Source organism: Gobio gobio (genome assembly GCF_949357685.1).
Source record: "Gobio gobio genome assembly, chromosome: 17".
Taxonomy (NCBI): Eukaryota; Metazoa; Chordata; class Actinopteri; order Cypriniformes; family Gobionidae; genus Gobio; species Gobio gobio.
Genome location: NC_137110.1, coordinates 29,983,751 through 30,000,720, shown reverse-complemented (window position 1 = coordinate 30,000,720; position 16,970 = coordinate 29,983,751). Strand labels below are relative to the sequence as shown.

General features: G+C 38.9%; 1 protein-coding gene across 2 annotated transcripts in view; it reads right to left on the bottom strand.

Moving 5' to 3' along the window:
• LOC307141302 (SEC14-like protein 1) overlaps positions 1 to 16,970 on the bottom strand; it is a 202,685-nt gene that overhangs the window by 116,070 nt on the left and 69,645 nt on the right. For both annotated transcript variants that reach the window (XM_079841374.1, XM_079841375.1), the window contains exons 5-7: positions 11,255 to 11,383; positions 10,712 to 10,958; positions 10,368 to 10,477 (exon numbers count right to left, since the gene is read on the bottom strand). In XM_079841374.1, coding sequence (XP_079697500.1) covers positions 10,368 to 10,477; positions 10,712 to 10,958; positions 11,255 to 11,383 — 486 coding nt within the window. The remainder of the gene's footprint in view (positions 1 to 10,367; positions 10,478 to 10,711; positions 10,959 to 11,254; positions 11,384 to 16,970) is intronic.

Genomic DNA, 16,970 nt, shown 5'->3' with positions numbered 1-16,970 from the left:
CAAGCATTATTTTTATATCTTTTCCCATCACATGAAAAGCTGCAGTGATGAGCATTGAGTACACAGACAGTCTGTTGATCGCGTGAATGCAGTGATCTCGTCATTGCAAACGCGTTTTCTCTCACAAAATGCTTTGACCACAACTAACAGCAAACACAACATCAATATGAATACAGTAAGAGCTTCGTTGTGCAGTAGAAGTGTCATTCTTTATAACGGCAGTTTGGGCAAGTGTGCAGATACACTCGCGACGTGTGATTGACAGATCTGAACATTATAAAGAGAGTGTTCTTTGATTGCTAATCTAGCATCTAAATCACAATTTAAATAACAGATTTGTTTCATGCTACTAAGAGAAACGATGTGAAGTTGATCATTTAGTCACTGGCTTGATTCACGGATGCATAAACGATTTATAAAGAAAGTGTGTGAACTTGAATATTTAGCTACACATCAGAAATCCCTAATCACAGATCAGGCATTAATGAACACTGTTACTCACTGTTTGTGGCGGTGCTGTCGAATCCATATCGTAAAAGCCTGTGCTGACGTTGCTAAACGGAATCCATTTTCTCCTAATTAGTAGGGAGGTTAAGTGACTTTTGACTTCAAGTCATGATGCAAAGGTCCCCTTTGGTATGGAAGTACCTTAGGGCCATAGAAATAAATTTATCCTAAGACACAAGTGAGATCACATTTTGTAAGTTCAGAAAAAGACCCAAATATATCCTATTCATACGCCTATTCATTATTTTTCTCACATGAATAGGGTAAAAATTTTTACCTTTAGATATCACCATGAAAATTACTGAGTTGATTACTTATATCAAGACAAACAAAAAATGTATTACAAGTCTTTTTTAAATTGTTTGTTAACATGGACAAATGCATAATCTAATTACAGATGTGCTAATTTGCATAAATACCCCAACAGATCTAAACATTGGGTACAGCGTTTTTAAAACATTCAGAGATTCAGTCAGTCATGGAGGGGTCTTGAATCAGCCTGAAGGGGTTGTTATTCGCTATCACAACCGCCTCGCTATACATTATCCCTTACTTGAGATTAATGACTTGAATTACATAGCCTACATGGCAGTGTAATGACTACAACAATCCATCTATCCATATCTTAAGACAGCTAACAAGTTATTTGCTGCTGCTAGCCGTGTTAGCTATCTAATGAAACTATTCGCTAATCCTAAACTTGACATCGTTTCACCAAAAATAGTCGTACAACAGCTCAACACACATCACCAGGTATGTTTTATTAATGTATATTAATGAATAATCCATGTAGGAAAAACAAAAGGACATTTTTCTTACCTGAGGGACAGCTTAATGACAGTTGAAAGTTGAGAGTTGACAGTTGAGTGGAACTTGAATTAATGACTGACTGAATCTCTGTATGTTTTAAAAACGCACCCAATGTTTAGATCTGTTGTGGTATTTATGCAAATTATCATCACATTTGTAATTAGATTATGCACCGTTTGTCCATGTTAACAAACAATTAAAAAAAGACTTGTAATACATTTTTTGTTTGTCTTGATATAAGTAATCAACTCAGTAATTTTCATGGTGATATCTAAAGGTTACATTTTTTACCCTATTCATGTGAGAAAAATAATGAATAGGCGTATGAATAGGATAAATTTGGGTCTTTTCTGAACTTACAAAATGTGATCTCACTTGTGTCTTAGGATAAATTTATTTCAATGGCCAAAGGGGACCTTTGCTATTTTTTGGGCTTAACCTTCCTACTAAACTCTCTGGGCGGGCAAAGCCATAGGCCAAAGCAGAGGAAGGGGAGGTAGCGTTTCCCAGTATGTCGACATATAGGGAAGATTCCAGATCGGCTCTTCTGAGCTTTCATTTTCTCAAAGGCAGAGCAGGACACCCAGAACTCGGTACACCTATCAAAATTTCTAGCCACTTGGGGACCATATACAGGCTAGGGGAACTCATATTAATGTTAAAAAACCTCATAAAATGAAATTGTCATGCCATGGGACCTTTAAAGGGGGGGTGAAACACTCAGTTTCAGTCAATCTCATGTCAAACTTGAGTACCTATAGAGTAGTATTGCATCCTTCATATCTGCGAAAAAATGACTGGATGGAGGCACGTCGTGTGGACGGAGCTAAACAGCAACGAGCGCGCACAGCTATTGCGTTGAGAGGGTCTGAAAGCTGTGACATCCTTAAACGTGGAAAAGAAAACGTTATCCTAAATAAACCATGACTATCAATCAGATTCAGCCATACATATATGATCCAGAATCTGATCCAGAGGCTGAAATTGAACAGGAGCAGCAGCAGCAACTACTACAGCAGGATGTCTCTATGTGGTATGTACTGTAACTGTATATATTTGCTTAGCGGCTTGTAATGCGCGAGTTTTACAACATTTGTCTGTGTTTACTCGTGGTTTATAAGGTCATAAACCAGGTTTATAAGGACTTAAAGTTAGCAGTAGCAAGCGGAACGATTTTGCACGTCATGTTGTTTACTTGAGGTGCACTAACAGGCCGAAAGCTAACAAATCAAAGACATTTGAAGCAGTTTTACTCACCACCTTCTTCCAACGCACGAACCTTTATTGTTGGGATTGCTCCATCTTTCAGCATTAGACGAGCTACAAATCCAGAGTTGAACCGGGCCTTGTTTATAAAACGATCGTCGCCAAATGCAGGGAACAAACAAAAACACTTGCACAACTCCATTGCTGCTCTGGAAAAACAAATTCCATCCACTGCCCCATTAATGCTGGGTTCTTTGGGAAGATGTGCAGGGTTGTCTTGCCCTGACAACCAAAAACACCTCTTTGGTGACATTGTTGATTTTGTGAAGTCCTGTGACTGCAGCGCAGCCGGCTTCCCTAAAGATGAGCACAGCGCGCTAATGGGTGTGCATTTGCTCTCTCGCTCTAGTCGCACGCGCGCGCCTTTCCGGGAGAAGAGCCGTACGGCCCATACAAGGACATTCCGCCCTTGCTGACGTCAGAGAGACCCATACTCGAAAAAAACTTTCAGAAACTTGTGAGAAACCGGAAGGAGTATTTTTGGCACAGAAATACTCCTTAAACGTCCAACTTAAAAAAAAAAAAAAACTTTGTCCATGTTTAGCATGGGAATCCAGGTCTTTAAAGGGTTAGTTCACCCAAAAATGAAAATTCTGTCATTAATTACTCACCCTCATGTCGTTCGACACCCGTAAGACCTCCGTTCATATTCGGAACACAAATGAAGATATTTTTGTTGAAAGCTGATGGCTGAGAAAGGCTTCAGATAGGCCTCCATTGGCATTCAGTACATTTACACTCCCAAGACCCATAAAAGGCACTTAAAACGTTGTTACAAAGTCCATCTCACCACAGTGACTCTACAATAATTTTACGATGCGACGACAAAAGTTTTTGTGCGCAAAAAAAATAAAAAATAACACCTTTATCCAACTTGTTCTTGTCTTCCGTGTGTGCCTCCATGACGCATGCGCGAGAATATGACGCAGATCCGGCATTCGGACACATGACCCAGAAGCGATTTGTTTACAAGCAGAGGAAGACGCGCGTATCTAAGCTGTTGAATTCTACATTGATCGTGCTTTAGGTCTCGGCGTAGTTCTCAAAATGGGGTTAAAGTGTGCATTTCATGGATTCCCGAACACTGGCGCTACGTCATATTCTCGCGCATGCGTCGTGGAGGCATACACGGAAGACAAGAACAAGTTGGATAAAGGTGTTATTTAGATTTTTTTTTTGCGCACAAAAACTATTGTCGTTGCATCGTAAAATTATTGTAGAGTCACTGTGGTGAGATGGACTTTGTAACGACGTTTTAAGTGCCTTTTATGGGTCTTGGGAGTGTAAATGTACTGAATGCCAATGGAGGCCTATCTGAAGCCTTTCTCAGCCATCAGCTTTCAACAAAAATATCTTCATTTGTGTTCCGAAGATGAACGGAGGTCTTACGGGTGTCGAACGACATGAGGGTGAGTAATTAATGACAGAATTTTCATTTTTGGGTGAACTAACCCTTTAACAGTGTAAAAAAACTCGAATTAAACAGCATTCCACCCCCCCCCCCCCCCTTTTTAAGATGATCACCAATACACTGAAGCTGGGCGATATGGCCCAAAAAAATTATCACAATATAATTGTCCATATCAGTCGATATCGATAATTATCACAATAAATGTCATATCTTTATTTCTTTAAAGTTTAAAGGCACATTTTTGCTCCTGGGTGAAAGATGTAGAAAACAGACAGTTAATTGTGGTTTTAAAACTATCCTTTATCGTCAAAACATGACAAACACTTCCCAAACCGGTGAACAATTGCTCAAGACTGAGGAATATTTATTTATTACTAATAAAATCAATATTAATAGAGTAGAATATAAATAAAATATATAAAATAAATATCTATAGTAAAATCTAGAACTGTAATGATATAACATTTGGCTCTGCTGACTGCAAATGCAAATTTAAAGTGCTTTAAAGATAATGTTTGTCAATAAACAAAAATAGACTTAAAAAAATATTTCTGGTCAGCATGCCAAACCTTATAAATAAATGACATTGACAATATAAATAAAATAAATAAATAAAATAAAAATCTTAACTGTGGTCAGCATTTTTTACTCTACGCTCTATATAGCAATAATATAATTATAAATAATGTTTTAAGTATAGAAACTTCTAGAGACGTCAAGTCTATTTTATTCACTTGAAACATCGGATGAAATTATTTTATTTCTCTTTTAATACAGGCGATGCTGAGTTATTAATAAATCACCAAAGACAAAACATTATGATACCAATGTATTTTTCCACAAGTCCGATGTTTTAGTGATTATCGTTTGGTAACAATAGCTTGTTGTAAGTCACCCACTACAACTAACAAGGCGATAAGCCTATGTGTGAACTGATATTAGGCTAATGTAGATTTAGCGCTGTGTTGGGCTCAATGCTATATGGAAGAACTTTGAAGCAAGATAACTAAATAATTATATTAACGTGTGGTGAACCTATGATAAACAGTGCACGTCGCTCTGTTTTATGTCTGATTGCAAATAGCCAAAATATCTCCAAACCACTGAAGTTGAGTGACGTTTCTTGTCAACGATATCTGTGTCCTCCGAGCTGGTTGTGAGCGCTGAATTTTCTTCACTATCGCTCCTTTTTCTCGCTCCACTCCACTCCAAGCCTGTCGGCCACTGTGACTGTCAACAACACCGCGGCGGCACCCAGAAGCCCGGTCTGCACACCGCAGCATTACGCATAGCGCGTAAGCATTATATCGAGCATTTATTGAACTGTTGTTATCGTTTTATCGTGAAAAAATATTTCTCGATAATTATCGTTTTATCGTCCAGCCCTAACTGAAGCGCTGCGAGTTATTAACTCAACGAAACGCATCCTTATGAGATCAAACGTAAAGGGGTGGTAAAACATTCTTTTGAAGGCTTGACTGTGTTTGTGGGGTGCACTGTAACATGTGTTCATGCTTCGTTTAAAAAAAAAATTGCCTTATTTTTCATATATTTGACCTTTATTCTACACTGCTCTCTCCCTCCTTGTAAAACGGTCTGATGCTTTCCGGGTTGTATGAAGCCAGTCCCTCAAAAATACGCAGTGGGCTCTGATTGGTTAGCTGGCCCAGTGTGTTGTGATTCGCTAACCGCCTAGTGCACGTTTGTCGGAAACGCCACGCCCCTTACCGGAGGCTGTGCTTTGGTCAGTATTAGAAACAACGGCGTCAATAAAACCATATGAGCCCGAATCAGACCCAGAACATTTGAGTGAAGATGATCGAGCAGAACCTGTTCAGTCCTCAAGAGTAAAGACTGCGGATCTATAATGATCGCTACTGAATGGCACTTTAACTTTTGTATTTTTAGAATGATTATAGCCAAATATCTGTCACAAGAACTAACCCAAAACGAACACCAAGCACTGGCTTTAACTAGTAAGTTAGCCAAATCACACACAGAACCATGTTTAGCATGCCTGTAGATAAACAATACATAAAAGCTCTAATCAAAGAATCATTTACACTAATGTCAGGTTCGCTGTTGAGATTTTAACGTTAGTGTTTGTAACGTTAGGTGTTCGTCGGATAACGTTAAGTATGAATGAGCATTTAACAGACTGGTTTGCAGAACAGCGTTGTCATCTGTTTACTTCCTTGCTACAACCTATTACAGGAAAACACATCGATGAAAAATAAATCAGACTTACAGGTTGTGGCCCGTAAACAGCTTCTGTTTGTAAATCCAGCTTTCAGGACAAGCCATTGTGCATATCCTGTATTGAACTTGCGAAGTTTGTGGAAGTTTGTGTTGTCCTCCGTGAAATGTGCAGCGCGCGCGTCGTGCATCCACGCACCGGCAGTGTTTTTTTCACGCAGCTGACGTTGTGCAAATCTGGCATTGAAATCGCGAAGACGGTGGATGTTTTCCTGTTAGATGTGCTGCAGGGAGCCCTGCGCGCGCCTGATTCCCCGCTGACTCAAACACACGTGCATATAACATGCTGTATGTTAAACGCTCTGCAACGCACCCCGTCCCAAGGAAGGCTGAACAGAGCACGTACCCCAGACCTGCAATCCGGATGAAAATAACAGCGTTTCCTTGGCATCGCGGCAACAACACTCCAGCCTAACTATACCACAACAGCGCCGCGATACAAAATGGCCTCACCCCCCCTTATTTAATATTCTCGGAGGAGGGGTTTATGTAAATATTGAGCCTGTTGATGTCACCAACCCTGGAGGAATGTGTGTAGTCGCCTGCTGGCCGTTTGCTGTAGTTCTTAGAAGCTGATTTCTTTAAAAGCAAATATCTCCCTTTGCTTTAAACTTTGAACGTTGTAACTTTGCAGATGTTGTTTATGCTCAAGCAGCAACATTACACGTTAGCTAAAGTTAGAATAGTGAAATCGTGGTTTACCACCCCTTTAATATTACCACTTATATCTGCACAAAATGACACAAATGCACAAGTGACACTTGGACTAAGTTACGTGCTAATCTGAATGTGTAACTCCTGTTGTAGACGAGCTCTTCCCACAACAATGCATTTAAACATAACTAAACCCAAAGAATTCACAACGTATTATTACTATAGCGTTCTCAATGTAATGGTATGTATATGACAGTCCTAGTAGTCATTAACGTTGTGCATTGCTGTTTGAGCTACGTGCACTAAAGCTAAAGATGATCACCGGTACAATGAAGCACTTTACTCAACCAAACGCAACCTATGTGAGATTAATCAGATATCTATACATAAACATATTACAACTTACAATGGCACAAAAAGTTGCGAATGCACTAGTGAAATTGGCTGTGTAACTCCGCGGACACGCTGCTTCCACAACAACGCGCTGAAACAGGCCCACAAAGAATTTACAACATTCTTTTACAGTAGTTCAGACAGATTTGTGCTGTTGTACTTAACTGTCTCTTCCTTTTCAAAGTGATTCCAATCATATCCAGCAATTCAAAACCATAATATAATAGGCCAAAATTTCTTACCAGATCGATAACATTAAAAAATATAGCTGCAAGCAGCAATACCGGGGCCAAGCGCAAATAAGACAATAAGACATGCCAACATGGTAGGGAGTGTTAGAGCAACTGCAACAATTAGCCATTAAAGTAAAGTATAGCATTAGCATTTTATATCATAATACTACATTGTAGTCAATGGGAATTTCATGTTGTGTTCTATTATAGCGCCACCAAGAGGCACAATCCCACCACTTTTTTTATGTGTCCTGAGAGTGAGCCCATACATATGTGTGTCGATTTTGGTGAAAATCTCATTTAGTTATTTTTATAATGTCTAAATATGAATTACAGATCAATATTAGGGAGTAGTATGAGCACAAATTGATGACAATAACTTATAATGTAATGGATCATAAATTATTGCTGGATAAATTTAAATGTCACAAATGTACTTCTTACTGTGTGCATTGGTTTAAAAGTTATCTGTTTAATATGTGACAATATGTGTTATTATGGAAGTTATTCAGATTTTAAAGAGTAATGTGGTGTTCCTCGAGGAAGTTGTTTAGGACTATTATTATCATCATTATTTTACCAATGATCTTTCTCCTGTTTTAAAGTGTGCACGGACAGTCATGCATTTTGTTTTGAAAACCACTGCACAACAATGGACTATAATATATTGAGGAATGAATATATGGAATGATTTACTATCAGATATTACATATTTTAAGTAAAATTAGTTTTAAAAGGAAGGAACATTAAATGGGATTAGGTTTCATTTTATTGTTGTTGATTTAATTAGGGCCCGAGCACTGATGTTGTCTACATGCCAGTATTTAGTTAGTTATAGTGCCACCTGAGGGCAATTCCTCATTAAGATTGAACCAGAACAACATCATATTTGGTCAGTCTAATCTTAAACCTTAGTGATGTTAAATTTCAAAGATCTTGAGTTTTGTTGAATGGCGTGTCCGTGGCATCCTGACAAAGTCTGATGATTTGCCAAAATTTTAGTTGGTCATAGTGCTACCAGCTGGTAGCAGTGAGTGTGGCAAATACAAATGATTGATATAGTCCTCCTATTTTTATACACTTATACGCTTTTTTTTAAGGTGTCCTCAATGTGTGCCCATAAATTTATGTGTCAAATTTGTTGTAAATATCTCATTTTGTTTTAAAGTTATAGCCACTTATATTTATGAAAGCATGTGCTGCATTGATTGGATTTTTTTGCCACTTCCTTCCAAAATGTTGGCTTTTGGTCATTATTGTTTACCTATTGACCTATGTTTCTGAATTTGTTGATGTGGTTTTGTTTTGATTGGACTAACTGTTTCGAAGACATTTGCAAAGGTTTTTTAGGTGCTAAAGTACACCTTTTCAAGGTGAAACCTGGCATGATTGGTATCATTGAACTCAGAAAGGATTCAGAAGTCTAAGGAGGTGAATGCTTTGAAAAACGCTGGCTTGAAATTTCTCAGGCTCCTTCAGGGCATTGTGGAAATGACGTATACAGAGTTATTTGAGATACATCAATGTCCTCATAGACTATCATGGACGAAGACAATGAATGCCCATTTTCATCTGACTAATGTTTGGGTGCGTATATTGCCATTTTCATGTGTTTTTCCCCTGTTATAGCGCCACCAAGTGGTCAATCGTTGCAATTTTTTTCATGTGATCTCAGACTAAGCTCATACACATGTGACCTGAATTTGGTGAAAATATCTCATTCCGTTCACAAGTTATAGCCATTTTAGTAAAAGAGGTCCCGGTCACATCGAACATTTTGGCTCCTCTTAGCGACCATTAATCAAAATGTAATTTTTAAAAAAATTATTATTGATATTCACTCTCCAGAGAACATTTCTGCAGTGGTTTGGTTCCGATCAGGCAAATAACCTGGGAGTAATTTGCAAAAGTAGGTTTTACAAAAAAACAAAAATATCTCGAAATTGGCGCCTGAAAGTATGTATGTTTTGTCCGTCTTGAGCCAAGGATTCCAGCGATATAAGACACTCGAGGCTACGCCTTACGGTTGAGGAGTTATGAGCCATATCATACTTTTAATCGCTGTAGCGCCCCTGTCAGGCCGATCGGGCCTCGGTGAGACATCTGTAGCCGTTGTGAGTACTACCAGCCCTGAAAGTTTCAAGTCTCTACGACTTACGGTTTGGTCTGCCTGATCAGTTTTAGCTGGAGAATGATGCATCATGGGAAAATGAACAGTTACAATAGGGTTTCAGCCTGACATCTGACTTTGATTGGATTTTACCACCCCTTACTATCATCAATATTTTGACATTTGGGCCCACCTACGTGACTATCGACCTATGTTTCTGAACTTCTGACGCTGGTTTCGTCTTGATCGGACTAGCGGTTTCGAAGATATCAGCTGATTTTTTTTTAAGCGCTAAATTACAACGCTGCACAAACCATACACCGAAACCTGGCAAGTTTGGTATCGTTGGATTGAGTCAGACACACCAAAATTGCTATGGTGACAGATCAGACTGTCCTCTATTAGTGTGCCAAATTTCACAACTTTTTACCATACGGTTCTATGGGCTGCCATAGACTCCCATGGTGGAAGAAGAAGAATACGTGAACGGTTTCAATAGGTGCCTTCGCACCTTCGGTGCTTGGCCCCTAATGACCATTTATCGGCCAAGAATGATATGTTGGCAATATATTGTACATCCCTACTTCGGAATAAATGCCCCTATTACAGACATTACGCGCAGGTCAGGAGAAAAGATTAAATGCACATTTGTTCACAGACATGCCACTATCCATTAATCTATTACTATTTGAAAAATCAGAAAACTTTTAAGATTTATATATTTCACCTTGCCCTTGTGTGTCTCCTGTAACCAGCGACGTAAGCGAATGAGACAGCTCTCCTGGAGGGGTGTGAGGTCACCCAGGTAACGTTTGATGTAGTCTGCATCCAGTTTATCTAAAAGTAAAAATTTAAACCATTTACATCCACTATACCTTAAACAAAATTGCTAATATGAAAAGTTAAGCAAAGTGTGGTAATTTTTCATAAATAGAAGCCTGCTTCATTTGTTGTATAGATGCATTTTGCTTGTGGATTGTTAGAGGCAAAGAACAAAAGAGAAGCCAAGAATACAATGTTCTAATATCAAGTACAAAAGGTCCCCAGAGTGGCAACAGTGTAAATACTAACCATCTGGACTGGCTACCAAGGTGTCGTTTAGGCTGCCAGGAGGACTGCTGCCCTCTTTACACACTTGAATCTCATTCATGCTTTCAGGAGGGGCTTCAATGGTGATTGTGGGAGTGATAGGCAACATAGGGTGAACAACTGACACCATAGGTTTTGTGGGTGATGGTAGGCAAGCGTTCCATCGAGGTACATAGGTGACCCCTTCTTCCTCCAGCTCCCTCAGATAGTATTCAATAATCTCCTTACCCTATAGAGAGATAAGAACATGTTGTTCACATTTCAGAAAGGCGACTACTACTATATAAGGGTACATTTTCTTTGGATGAACTGTACCTAAACATAATATTGCTATGACATTTTTGAAAATGTCCTCACTAATATGCCAAAAACTGATTTGTGAGAACATCTGAAGTGGTCCTCATGTGAAATGCTCATAAATTGATAAAATGTGTGAGGGATTTAGCAAATTATCAACTATTGCCAACTAAAAAATAAAACAAACATGTATGTTTTTTGAAGGCAGTGTTGGTTGTGGCTTTACACCTTCTTGATGCTGCTGGCATACTGTTTCATGGCGATCTTCTCTACTGTACTCTCAAAACCAAAGAAAGATTTGATGTCCAGACTGGCAGATTGTTCAAAACACGTCCATTCTTCATTTTCTGGGTGAACCTAACATTGGACAACAGACATGCCAATAAATTGCCAATAAACACAATGATGAAATCTTTTACACAGTAATGGTTATAAACAAACTATGGCCATTTAATTTCTAATTGTTTTCAGTTTGAATTCCAAAATACCCACATGAAATCCAATTTGTGCAAGTTGTTTAAAATCTGATTAAAACACCTGACAGTAAATCAAAGTAGATTTTATTCAGATTCAGGATAAATGCATGTAATAACATCAATTTGTTAAATTGTCTATAGTTAATTTTCACTCACTTTTCCTTCACAGTTTATTAGGGGTGTGAGACGAGACATCTCACGAGACGAGACACGAGATTGGGTTCACGAGAAGAGATTTTTACATAGTATTTTTAAGAAATCCTCAATGATAAAATACATGACTAGAAGAATTGTTTGAAGGTGCATTTGAAATGTTTTAACTGATGATGATCTTGTAATGAATGTAATTACAGTTCTACTTTCTGAGTATGAATTATCATATGCAGTAAAAAACAACAAGCACTGTTAAGGTTTTGCACAAACTCAACTGATTGGCTTCTCTACTCTATATGATCGTCTCTTCAGACCTTAGAACTGCACATGTATGGGATGATTTTAGACTCAAAATGATTGATAAATGCACACAATTATCCATGAACTTGATAAATGTTGCAGACATGTTTTACTATCCACAAACAAATGCCTTGTAACTTGTGTGTGCAAAATACAGAATTACATGAATGTGCAGCGATTTGTACAAATAGAGACATAGTTGTGAATACAAAACTTCGATTTTGTATTAATGCAAGTCAGAATGTGCGTGCAACGAGTAAGATGTGCATTTGTGGATCCGGCATGCATTCATTGACTCGATCCTATTTGATTCATTTGGATTTTGAGACTTTAAATTTTCGCCGGTTTGGCCTTGCACGATCCACACACACAGCTATCTAAGAAAACCTGCTGCCACTAGATGGCAGTATTCTGCCAAAAAAACACAATGGCACCGTGAGCGTTATTCTGCCTATAAGACGCTTTATATGTCCTAGTGCTGGGCGGTATGACCAAAAATGTATATCACGGTATTTTTCTAAATTATATCGGTTTCACGGTATATGATGGTATTTTTTCCCCTATGAATGACCGGGTGTTAATCACATTTTCTACTGATTAAGAGAGGAAATACTGCAGGAGATTGACAAGAATACCCTGTTTTACTGTCATGATGAGTGAATATTGTAGAAAAATTACACACTAGAGTTAATACAGGTGTGCAAAGCCCCACAAAATGATGCTGTGGAGAGAAAACAACCAATAAAACAGACCTGCAACATGCTCAGAGACATACTTACAGACACCTGAATTTTAAAAGTTGAGTGGAGGGCACCTTAAGCATTTAAAAAATCTATCCTTATATAACAACAAACTGCCCAAACGAGGAGAAACGCGGATATTTGCAATACATTTAAGAGCACTCTCTGAACGAATGACACACATCAGTTTAACACAGAAAGAATAAAGCAGTTACTTTTTGGCCAATTCTTCTTTGAATTGTCAGTTTATTTATTAATTTACATCATTGTCTTTTGTGTAGCAGAATAATCCATCGTGTCAGTGCGTTCGTGATCAGACATACGGTTGTATCCGTGTAATCAGTGCATACATTTCATTTTAATAAGACGTGATGAAATATGTGAGCATACACGCTTCTGGTTCATGTCTAGAGCACTAGAGTATATGAAATATGTCCATAAAAAATGTAAACGCGATCGCTCCGGTCTATATCAGTGCTATATGATCCATGTGGAGAACGCTGTTAAACCCATCACGGCGCTCCGCGCAGAAACCGCTCTCTCGCGCGCGCCGCGTGTAGTTTGAATTCTCCACTGTAATCAAGGGTTAAATCCGATATCGCCCCCATTAACTCAAATAGGGCATTATTTGGAGGGGACAGCGCTTTGTAGTGGTGTCCGAAACCCTAGTGGACGTTATTGAGTGCACTCATTCTATCCCATTGCACCGCAATAACGAGTGTACAGCTGATGTACACACAACGCTGTCCGACTTCACGCACGTTTTCATTCACTCCTTCAAATAAAGTGATAACATAGGGAATAGTGAATGAGAGTATAGGATTCAGCCAGGCTGTGCTGTTAATGCGATCTCAACTGTGCTCTGACTGTTCTTACTACAGTGCATCAATGAAATGGGTCCCCTCTCAAACAATGACACGCTGTCTTATGGGTGTCGAACGACATGAGGGTAAGTAATTAATGACAGAATTTTCATTTTTGGGTGAACTAACCCTTTAAGTGTTTTTGGTTTGGTGTGTTCTAACAGGGCAATGTATTTGAGTTCTAAGAGCCACAGTTTGGCTGCTGGAATTTTAGGCTCGTGCCAAATCTTGAAGATTATCTTTTTGGCTGCAGTTAGAGCAGTGTGAAGAATCCTGCGCTGGCTAATAGTCAGATCAAGATCTGCATCATCATTCAACAGACAGAGACTGGGATGTTTAAGGATAACCTTATCACATAGTTCTGTCACAACTTGAAAGACCTCCTCCCAGAAGTTACCAATATGTTGACACTCATAAAACGTGCATATAGGTACCCACAGAATTTGAATTACAGAGTGAGCAGAAGGGGGTAGGCAAGCGCTTCATTTTGTGCAAGATATTTGGAGTAGCATAGGCCTTATGAAGCAGTTTATAGTGTATTAACTGATGGGCAAGATTTTTTGACATCGTTGGTAGAGTGTCCCATATCCAGTCCCAGTTTGGTTTGCAAGGAGCCAATTCCTTTTCCCATATCGTAGTAATAGGAAGCATACCATAGCCGTGCTTGAGCAGCCTGTTGTAAATGAATGACACTGCTCCTCTCGCCTGAGAAAAGTTCACACAGTCCATCAGAGGGTGAGAATCCAAGTTACAGTTCCATGGTACTCCATGAGCGCGCATAGCGCTTCTCAACCTTAAGTACAGAAAATAAGAATGACCAGGAAGATTGTAACACTCTTTCAGATCTTGAAAGGACCTTAAGCCCTGATTGTCGAATAAATCACGCAGAGTATGTACACCTTGATCCGACCATGGCTTAAAAACAAACGGTCTGTTGTCGGATTGTAAATTACGATTAGGCCAAATCGGAGATTCAGATGTGAACTTAGATGAATTTTCCATGAATTTGCACACCTCATGCCAGATTTTAAGAGAATTGCACACAACTGTATTCCCAAACTGCAGGTCTTTTTTTGATAAACCCATGAATAAAATATCCTGGAGCCGATGCGGGAGCACAGCTGACGCTTCCACGTCCACGTCCCTCCAGGCGATCTGTGAGTCAACCTTTAACCAAGTCTTTAGGGAGCACAGCTGACATGCCCAAAAGTACAATGGTAAGTTTGGTAGTGACAAGCCTCCTTTGTCATATCTTCTCTGCAATGTAGAGAGTTTGATTCTTTGTCGTTTCTTGTTCCAAATGATATTTGTAATCAAGGAATTCATTTCTTTAAAAAAGGTTCTATGGGGAGATAACAGGATCATAGAAAACAGAAATAAAAGTCGAGGGAGGATATTCATTTTAATGATTGCGATCCTGCCTTGCAGTGAGGCTAGAATAACGTACCATCTTTGTAAATATTGTCCGATAGTAGTAAATAAAGAATTATAATTTTCCTTAGAAATAGTCTGGAATGAGGAAAAATTGTCTGATAGTAGTAAATAAAGAAAGAATTATAAATTTTCCTTAGAAATAGTCTGGAGTGAGGAACAAATCTGAATTCCTAAATATTTAAATGTATTACTAATTGGGATCAGGGAGGATGCTAATGCAATATTGGTCGACGCTGACAAGGGCATTAAATACGGATTTTCCCCAGTTGATTTTGTACCCACTTATGACGCTTAAGTCTTAAATATTTTAAGACACTGAGGTAGAGATGAGGGAACATTAGACATGTAGAGAAGGATATCATCCGCGAAAAGAGAGATAGAATGCTTGGAGTCGTCTAGAGTAATCAGAGAGATAAAATGGTCCTGCCAAATTGCCTGTGCTAAGGGCTCTAATGAAATAGCGAATAACAGGGGCGATAAGGGGCAACCCTGACGAGTGCCTCCATTCAACGGGATTACATCCGAACAGCACAACCCCGTTGAGACCCGTGCAGAAGAATTAACATAGAGGGTCTGAATCATATGAATAAAACGAGGGCCAAAGCCAAGACGGGTTAAGACAGACCATAAATATGTCCACTCGACCCGGTCAAAGCTTTTCTCAGCGTCTAGCTAGAGGATGGCACGTTGATCGTTAACCGGGTCGGATGAGTCGATAATGTTCAGAAGGCATCGCACGTTATCTGTAGCAAAACGTTCTTTAAGAAATCCTGTCTGGTCGTGGGCGATTAGGTCGCTGGCGAATGTTCCCAAACAATAGGCTAGAACTTTAGCGTATAACTTGATATCCGTACCAATTAATGAAATCGGCCTGTAGCTAGAGCAGAATAGGGGGTCTTTCCCTTTATTCAGAAGCAGAGAAATAAGAGTGGTGTTCTGGTCCCTATGGAAACAACCTGTATCTATGGCAAAGTTTATAGAGTTACTTTTTCAAAGCCTCTAAAGCCTCCTTCAATTCTTTAAATTCTACTGGAGAATCAAGAAAGACACATTGCTCCTCGCTTAATTGGGGAGATCTAAATTTAATAGGAATTCAATGACTGGTTGTTCATTCGCTCCCACCTCTGATCTGTAAAGATGCTTCTAGAATTCCTTAATTAGATATTCCTTAAAAAGCTGTGTGAACCTCTGCATTATCCTTAATGGCAGTTATTGAGGCCAAGGCCTCATTGCGTTTCATTATTAGTTTACCTGGCCGCTCTCCGTTAAAATAATAATTTTGTTTGTTACGGTGTATCAAAAATTCTACCCTTTTTAGGAGAATCGCCTTATAATCAGTTTTTTAAATTCCCCAAGATTCTACTTTTCTGTTCCGTAAAAGTTTTTTTAAGATCCTTCTCTACACATTTAATCTGAGCTTCCAGACGAGTTATTGTTTTACCCTGGATTAATTTACATGGGAGGCGAAAGAAATACAGTTTCCTCTCAAGAAACACTTGGTTGTTTCCCATAAGGTTTGTGGATTAGTAGCTGAGCTCGAGTTTTCTATTAGAAACTTAGATAATTTAGAACGTAATTGTTTCACACAATCTTCATTTTGAAAAAGAGTTGTATTCATACCCCACCTTTTGGAGTTTAGGGGAATTATCGGAGGAGATAGATTACAAATCACAGCGGAGTGATCTGAAATCAGTATGGGTAGAATATCAATATGGTTTACACCTTGGGTGAGGGATTTATAAATCCGAAAGTAATATAACCTCGAGAAAGATTTGTGGTGTGCTGAATAAAAAGTATAGTCTCTACATTTCTCATTCTTCACTCTCCAGATATCGCATAAATCGTTATCAGCAATGAGCTCATTTAATGACTGCGAAGCCTGATCGCCGTGAACCGAGGGAAGGGATCTATCAATTAAGAGATTACAAACTGCATTAGCATCCATACCTATGACCAAATTGTAGTCGACAAAGTTAAG